The sequence below is a fragment of the Talpa europaea genome, assembly GCF_964194135.1.
Source record: "Talpa europaea genome assembly, chromosome: 12".
NCBI lineage: Eukaryota > Metazoa > Chordata > Mammalia > Eulipotyphla > Talpidae > Talpa > Talpa europaea.
The window spans coordinates 45,780,607-45,789,106 of record NC_140079.1 but is presented as its reverse complement, the minus strand read 5'-3'; the positions used below and the strand labels follow the sequence as shown (position 1 = coordinate 45,789,106).

Sequence of the window (8,500 nt, the reverse complement as noted above, 5' to 3'; positions counted from 1 at the left end):
GCTCTCTCACACAACCCTATAGAATGTCTGAGTTCCAAAACCCTTCAAAAATGCTATTTCCTAATTTTTCTGAAATTCACTTCTCAGGTGTGATTGACATCACAAGGGCCCACTGCCCTTGTGTGTGTATCAGAGCCAGTACCCTGTGCAGGAATAAAGTAGGGGCCTATGTAATCAAATCCCTGCCTCCCTACTTCTCCCTACTCCTGCTGCCCAAACTCCCTGTCATATTGGCCTTCTGTTCCTTCTGTCCCTTGCAATTGTCTTCCCATTGCAAGTCCATTGCACAGGCTGGCTTATCTCCTTTCCTCTCCATCTGCCCTTAGGGCAGAACATCTCAGCTGAAATAACACTATATCAGTGAAGCCCATTCAATTTGCCCTACTCTGTGCATTGGGTCATTGAATTCTCCCACGCTTGGTTAAATTCAGTTATTCATCACCCACCATCTCCCTGCATGCATTCATGAGAGCAGGTGTGTCTTTCCTGTCACTGTGGTCTCCCCAGCAAGGGGCTCAAATGTTCCTGACATATCTTTTGAATACATAATAGCTGGGGCTGGACTCGTCTGAGCTGGAGCTAAGTTATCTCATGCACAGTTATTAGGTACTGAGGCTGGTCATGTCTACCAAACTAACCAGGTAGTTTGGTCAGTTCTGAATTTACCCAGGTGCAAAAGAGCAGATCAAGTAGGAGGTTTCCTTCTTCTATTTATCATCATAGCCACTGATAAAAGAAAGAAGGAACCTGTTAAACAAGACAATACCAAAGAATTTAAGAGTCCTTCAACTCAAATGAACTGTCGAATCCCTAATAGAAATTCTACCCTTCAGATATTTATAGTGAACCTCATATGTGCTGGAGGTGAAAGATTACTGGGACTTAGAATCGATTTCTAAGAGTTCTTGGACTAAGAAGGAAGACAGGAGAGTACATGAGGCACTCAGACACCAGGAGACAAATGCATTGAAGATGTCACCATTCATGATAAAAAGATTCAAAATTAAAATATTTTTATTATAAAAATAAAATTTCCAACATTCAAGGCAACTGAGTTAATTCCCTTAATTCAAAGACTTGGATAGTAGAAGGAAGGAAGTAGAGAACATTATCTTGAGGGAGGGCTGGTGTCTGATCCATCTCCTTGCCTGCAGTTACGAGCAGAGTTCCGGCACATGGGAGGAATTAATGAATGTTCAGAGAATGAACCAACTTGACAAATATTTATTGGTCATCTCTCAAATCAAACCCCGTGGAGAGACTCAAAAATGCATTACAGGGGAGAAAATTAGTGAAGCTACAAGGCTATGGTTGAAAGGGACTTTGGTTGTCACAGTTTCTCAGGGGTTATTTCTTATTCTTAGAATTCAGCCCCATTTTACAAAAGAGAAAATGAGACCCAGAGAGACCAAGTCACTCATCCAAGTCTGAGGATACAGAGCTCCCTCCAGGCAGGGCTGCAAAATGCAGCTGAACTGTGACCTTGGTCCCCTCCATTTCATCCCCTGATTTGGTACTGATCCCCTTCTATAAGCTCTGCCTTTATTTCCTGAACTTTCTGGGCATCCAGAAACTATCAGGAAAAAAACCCTTAGTTCTGGATTCATTTCTTAGTTGGACTGTCATTTTGATGCCCTTTCCAATTTGAGTTTTGCCAAGGAATTTCCACCATGATTGTTAGTGCATTCTAGGTCCACTGTTGTTGGACAGATAGAGTTTAGAGAACAGTGTTGGCTGACACTTAGTCCAGGCTGGCATCCACTCTTGCCTGTCTGACTGCTCCAGACCCTTCTTATTTTCTACTTCCAGTTCATTTCCCCCTGGGTCCCAAAGTAATAGTGCTAAGGTGCTTCACATTTTGGCCCGAGTCTGATTTCCCAGTCACCATTAAACCCATTCCAAGCACTTCTCCATGCCTTTCCTAATGCTAGTTCCTCTACCTAGGATGCCCTCCTGATGCTGGACTTGGACACCCTTGTTTATCCTTCTAAAAAAATTCTAAACACCAGTAGTCATTAGGGAAATGGAAATAAAACCAAAAGGAGATACCACTGCATATCCACCAGAATCATTAAAATTCTTTAAAAATCAAAACAGGTAACTGTTAGCAGCTATGTGGAGAAATTGCAACCATTAGACACTGCTAGTACAAATGTGATAGGGAGAAGCCACTATTGAAAACACTTTGGTGGTTCCTCCAAAGTGAAGTATAAAATTACCATAAGGCCCAGCAGTTCCACTTCTGAGTACCTAGAAGGACTGAAAACAGGTACTCAAACAGGCACTTGCACATGAATGTTCACAGCAGCACTACTCCCAACACCCAATAATGGAAGCAACCCTCATTTCCATCAGCAGGTAATGGATAAACAAACTGTAGTATACGTATAGAACACAACATATTCAGCTAGACAAAGGAATGATTTTCTTTGTGTGCCCAGAGTCATTTCTGTTATTGGTTTGGTCCAGACTATCTAATTTGAATCCAAGATCTGCCACATCAAGCTGCGTGATGATGGTCAAGTGAGAGTCTCAGTTTCCCACCTCACTGCCCTTTCATGAGAATTATAAGGCATTGCAGGCTTAAACAATTTCAACCACACAATAAATACCTAATACAATAAAAGTATTATTAGGAATGATATATGCTTTTAACTCCTCCTTAGAAAAAATTGGACACCATACTCTCTCTGTCAAACAAGAGACACAGGTCTGTAGAAATCCAATGCTCTTGGGACAAATTTCTTTCCCATGAGGAGCTGGGCTCAAAGGCTCCAATGAGGAAGATGAGCTCATTGTCTTTGTTCTAACAAGGTTCTCTGGGAATCACCCCCCTGAGACCTGGGTCCTGTATAAACTTGCTGGTGGTGTTTCTGAAGCGTGCAAGCAAGAAAGCATGCCCCTCCTCCAAAGCCACAAGACAAAGTTGAGGCCGCAGCAGCCCCTGAACCCTGGCAACAGGTCACCTGGGAGTTGACAGAAGTGAATCAGCCACTTTTCAAGTAAGTGTCTCAGGGAGAAAACTGCCTAGTGCTGGTCTCAGGTCTCCCTTTCCCTGAAAGTTTCCCTCAGAGGTTGGGGGCTTATCTGCTCAGTTTTACCACAAGGACTTGTGGTTGTCTGCATCAGGGACTCATGGGTGAACAGCTCATTGTGAATAGTTAAGGGAGTAAGTTCCAGAACAAGAGTCTGAGTAGGAATTAGTTTTTGAGCCTTGGCTGCCTGCCTCATGAGGGGTCAGTGAGGTATATGTCAAGTGGTTAGCTCAAATGTGGATTTGCATCAAATACAAGTCACTGTCCTGCTCCATTGTCAGTGGAGATGTGCAGGAGAGTGTAAGGGTATTTAAGTTCCCTTAGAGATCCTCAACTGGGTCATTTCTACCCTCCATCGGCTCTCAAGATGATTTCCTTGTCATAAGTGGGGTGGAAAGGGTATCACACCTAGTGGATCAAGGCCAGGGATGCTGCTCAACATTCTAAAACACCGAGCAGGGCAGTGCCCACACAAAGAATGATGCCCATGTTGAGAGCCCCTGGCCTCGACCCTACAGAGGGTATATCAGGAGGGATGCTTTCAGAAGTTGAAGTGTAGGTGATGTGAATGAGGGACTAGCATGTTCTCAGAAGAAGGAGCATCAGATTCAAAGAAAGTTTCAAAAGCAAGGAACATAGTTAGGAAAATGGAACCTAACGAACTCTGGGAGCATGAAGAGCAGTTATGAGTCGAAAAGGGTGATGTGGGGTAGGATTCTATTTGCATTTCCATAGGGTTGCTCCAGCTGAAGTGTGGAGAATGGACTGCAGAGGGAGGAAAGGTCCACATGGCAGACCAGTGCCTGGTGGTCATCCAGGTGAGAGGATGGTGGTCTAAGTTGAGATGCTCAACATAAAGGATATGTTTATTTCTATACAAAGCCCGCAAGTTAGGAATCAATGGGATGTAAGAGGTGAGAGAGACTTTGAGGAAAATGTGGTCTCTTTGACTGGGTTGCACAAACTTTCAAGTATGGAATTGTGCAATACACAAGTCCCAATGTCAAACTCAGTAACTTTGTGGGTGAGCTCCTACTTTGGATCTCGGGAGACTGAGGCAGCTGAGGGGTGTCTGAGAAGTGTGCAGGAAACAACAGGATAATCAAGGAGGAGATTGGAGGGAGAGGTATACTGGACTAGAATTCATTGACATTGGCTGAGAAGTGTGAGGGAGTAGAGTAAGCAAAAAAACCGTATCCCTGCTCCACGCTCCTGCCACTAGAGTTTGTGTTATAAACATTCATGTCTCAGGTGTACCTGAGCATACAGTGGTCTACATGAGTGTTTTGCAGGGTAAACCGCACTCCTAGTTTCTGAGAACAAGGGTTCAGAATATAAAAGGTGACAGGTTGCCTCACAGAAATGATGCATGCAACCATCTCTACTCAACTGCAGTCAGATGGCAAGTGAAAATATTGGGAGAGTCTATTATTCTTCACAAATATTTCCTGCTGCCTTGGGAGGGATTTGTACCTCTCTATTCCCCTGAAACACAGATTGGCCATTGAACTGCTACAGGAGGAGGGGGGTTCCTGGAAGATGCTCTTAGGCACCAGCCTATGATCTACCTTTCCAACTCCTGCAGTCACTGGAAATGTTCTGGACAAAGGTTTAACCAAACTGATGAGTCCTGGAATGAATTCATCAGAGGGCACGTCCCTAGCAAACTGTGAGGGACTTGCAGCCTGAGTTAGATAATCCTTTGCTGCTGCCCAGCCATGTTGTTATTGCAGCATAGCTTAGCTGAAATTGAATAACTCAGAGTCCAAGACCTGCCCAGTGGACACCAGTCTCAGAGTCATTCATGCCCCCTAAGGTCAATGGGGATGAATTTGTGGACAAATTAGAGGTGCTTATCTCACACCTTGAAGCATAAAATGAGTGACACTAAAACCCATTGTGAATAACCTACCCCCAAGATTTAATTAGGTAATAACCTGTACATCTTCCCATAATGCTACAAGGAACAGATATGGAATATGCATGTTGCTGGAACATTCCAGACTGGTGATTTTAAAAAACAAACAGGAAAAAAAGCCCTCCTTTGCTAAAGCCCCATACTTCTCTTGCTATCCTGGGAAACTGAGACTCTGGGAGTTTCTTTCACTTGCTCACACAACTGAGTGTCAGAGGTGTCATTCATGTGAATGAAATCATCATTTGTCTCTTTCCACTGTACTTGTTTCACTTAGCATGATATCCTCAATGTTCCTCTTTGTTGAGGAAAATTGTACGATTTCAACTCTTTGTTGCAGTGGTATCGAGTATGTATATATACCATTTTCTTTATGCATTCATTAATCAAAGGGCTCTTAGGTTTTTTCCATTCTTGACCATTGTAAATAATATGACATATGTCTCTTCAAACTTAAGTTTGGGGTAAGTAATCATAAGTGGGATAGCTATGTCATATGGTATTTCTATTTTTAATTTTTTGAGGAATCACCATACTGCTTCTATAGTGGTTAACCAGTTTACATTCCCACCCACTGAGTACGAGGGTTAACATTGCTCTACATCCCAGCCAATAATACTTGTTTGTTAACTGAGGCAGTATTCATTATGATATTGATTTCTATGTCCTAATAACAAGTGATGATGAATCTCTTTTCATGTGCTTGTTGGCCTTTGCATGTCTCCTCTGGAGATTGTCTATCAGATTTTCTGCCATTAAGGAAACATACAGTATTTTGATTTTTATTTAATATTGGTTTTATTTAACATTGGTTGAAAGAGTTGTCTGTGATATAGAAGTATAGGAGCGCCCCTTCAGGTGCTGTTACCACACCACACCCACCACCAGAGCACCCACATTCTGCACCATAGTCCATTATGGGGGTTGTTTTGTTGTTCAGATGTGTGAGTTTTTTATGTATTTTGGATATCAAGCCTTTGGCAGATATGGGTTACTATTGTCTTCTCCCTTTCACTGGGCTGCCCTTTGTGTTGTTGTTTTTTTTTTAATTTTATATATTTTTACATCATTTTTCATTTTTGCACAATATATGCATTATCTTCTTGGTTATATTCCCCATACAATTCCCACCCCCCTATTTTGACCCTAATCCCTCTTCTCCCCCTCCATAGTGTGTCTCTGGTTTATAGTTGCATGTTGATTTTGATTTTTACTTTATATAATTTGTCATTTTGAAATATTACTCAGCAATCAAAAAAGATAAACTCATACAATTTGCAGCAACATGGATGGCGCTGGAAGGGATCATGCTCAGCGAAATGAGCCAAAAAGAAAAAGGAAAATACCAGGTGGTCTCACTCATAGCAGGAATTTAGAAGACCTAAATAAGGGACCAGAAAAATACCCTTTGTTTTGATGATGTTTTCTTTTGATGTGCGGACATGTTCTAGTTTGATGTTTTCCCATGTGTTTCCTTTTGTTTTTGTTTTCCCTCCCATGAAGACAGCATCACAAGGACATGACTATGGCCTATGTCAAACAGCTGATAACCTATCTTCTGAGTATTTTATGGTTTCTGGTCTTATATTCAAGGCTTTAATCCATTTTCACTTAATGTTTGTGTGTGTTTAAGATGGGGATCTTGTTTTATTCTTTAGCATGTGACTCTCCAGTTGTCCCTACAACCATTTTTGAAGAGACTTCACATTGTATGGTCTTGGCTACTTTTTTATAAATTATTATTGTTTATTTATATATATATGTGTGTGGATTTATTTCAGGGCACTCAGTTCTATTCCACTAATTGAGGATCTTTATTTCCTTGAAATCAAAGTGTGTAACTATTTCACTAGCATCACCAAGGGTTCCCACAATATTTCTCTATATTGCAACAGATTTGAGGTATTTATGTATATTTTTCACTTAATATGTATAATAAACTTAAGATTCTGAAATTATTGATCCCAATAACAGATAAAAACAGAGGGCATGAGAGATTACTTGAGATACATCTTGAAAGATGGGTCAGCAGTGCATCAATGAGGTGAACTTACCCTTCCCTCTGAGTCCACCAACCACTGATGTCCTTCTTTCTGGCTTTAGAGCTCCCTGGCATGGACAATCACACCCAAGTCTCCGAGTTCATCCTCCTTGGCCTTACTGAACAACCCCAGCAACGGCAGGTGCTATTTGCACTGTCCTTTAGCCTATATCATCTTATTGGGTCTCTGGGGAACCTCCTCACCATCCTGGCCATTGTTTCAGATCCTCATCTCCACAGCCCCATGTACTTCTTCCTCAGCAACTTGTCTCTGCTTGACATCTGCTTTATCTCCACCACCATCCCCAAGATGCTGGTAAACCACCTTTGTGGGACCAACAACATCTCCTACTCAGCCTGCCTGGCCCAAATGTATTACTTCATCGTCTTTTCAGGCACTGACTGCATTATTCTCTCAGCCATGGCTTATGACCGTTACTTGGCCATCTGCTACCCACTACACTACATGACAATCATGAGCATCTTCCGGTGTGCCTTGCTGGTGATGGTACCCTGGATCTCAGTGAACCTCATTGCCATGGTCCATACTATTCTAATGACACGCCTGTCCTTCTGCACCAATAGGATCCCACACTTCTTCTGTGACCTCAATGCCTTAATCAAGCTCTCCTGCTCTGACACCCATATCAATGAGATAATGGTGTTGGTCCTTGGGGGCCCAGTGGTCCTGATCCCCTTTGTATGTATCATCGCATCTTATACCCCTATTGCTATGGCTGTGTGGAAGGTGCCCTCAGCCCGTGGAAAGTGGAAAGCATTCTCCACCTGTGGTTCTCACCTTTCTGTTGTCTGTCTCTTCTATGGCACTATCATTGGGGTCTACTTCAGCCCCACATCCACTCACACCACCCAGAGGGACATGGCAGCTACAGTGATGTACACCATGGTCACCCCCATGCTGAACCCCTTCATCTACAGCCTGCGGAACCGAGATCTGAAGAGTGCCCTCAGAAAACTTCTCAGTGGGACCCATTTTGTTAAGCCTCTTCAATGACTATAGACCAAACTGGTTTTCAAATAAACTACTACTTCACAAAATTGGAACTCAGCATGGTTATTCTTGGTCCATATTCACAATAGTAATAACTCAGTCCCATTTCAATGGTTCCACCCTCCTGATTAAAACCTGAGAATACTTAGTTGCCACAATGTCTTTAACACTTTTGACATAAATTCCCTTGAAAATGAGGATACAAAAGTAGCTAGCCTAAGCATAAACAACACTCTTTTATTTTCATGATAAGCTCTTTTTATTCTTGTCTTCCTTTTCAGGTGGGGTCAGGTGGGAAAATGGAAAATATGTTCCTGGTGCCCACTTACCTATGTCAAGTATTTCTTGTTTTCAAGTATGACAGTGGTCTATTCACTACAATGAAAGCTTGCTAGATTTAAAAAAGAACAATGAAAAGAAAAATAATGAGTAAATGGTGGCATTGCTGGTACTCAGATGAGGTGATATTTGTCTTAAATAACTAGGAATGTGGATAT

General features: G+C 42.1%; 1 protein-coding gene across 1 annotated transcript; it reads left to right on the top strand.

Moving 5' to 3' along the window:
* Positions 1–7,064: 7,064 nt before the first annotated feature.
* LOC311181560 (olfactory receptor 1f45-like) lies at positions 7,065–8,006 on the top strand (the record flags this gene model as incomplete). Its single annotated transcript, XM_084250007.1, has 1 exon — positions 7,065–8,006. One exon carries the CDS (start codon positions 7,065–7,067, stop codon positions 8,004–8,006), a length of 942 nt encoding a protein of 313 aa, XP_084106133.1.
* Positions 8,007–8,500: the final 494 nt, after the last annotated feature.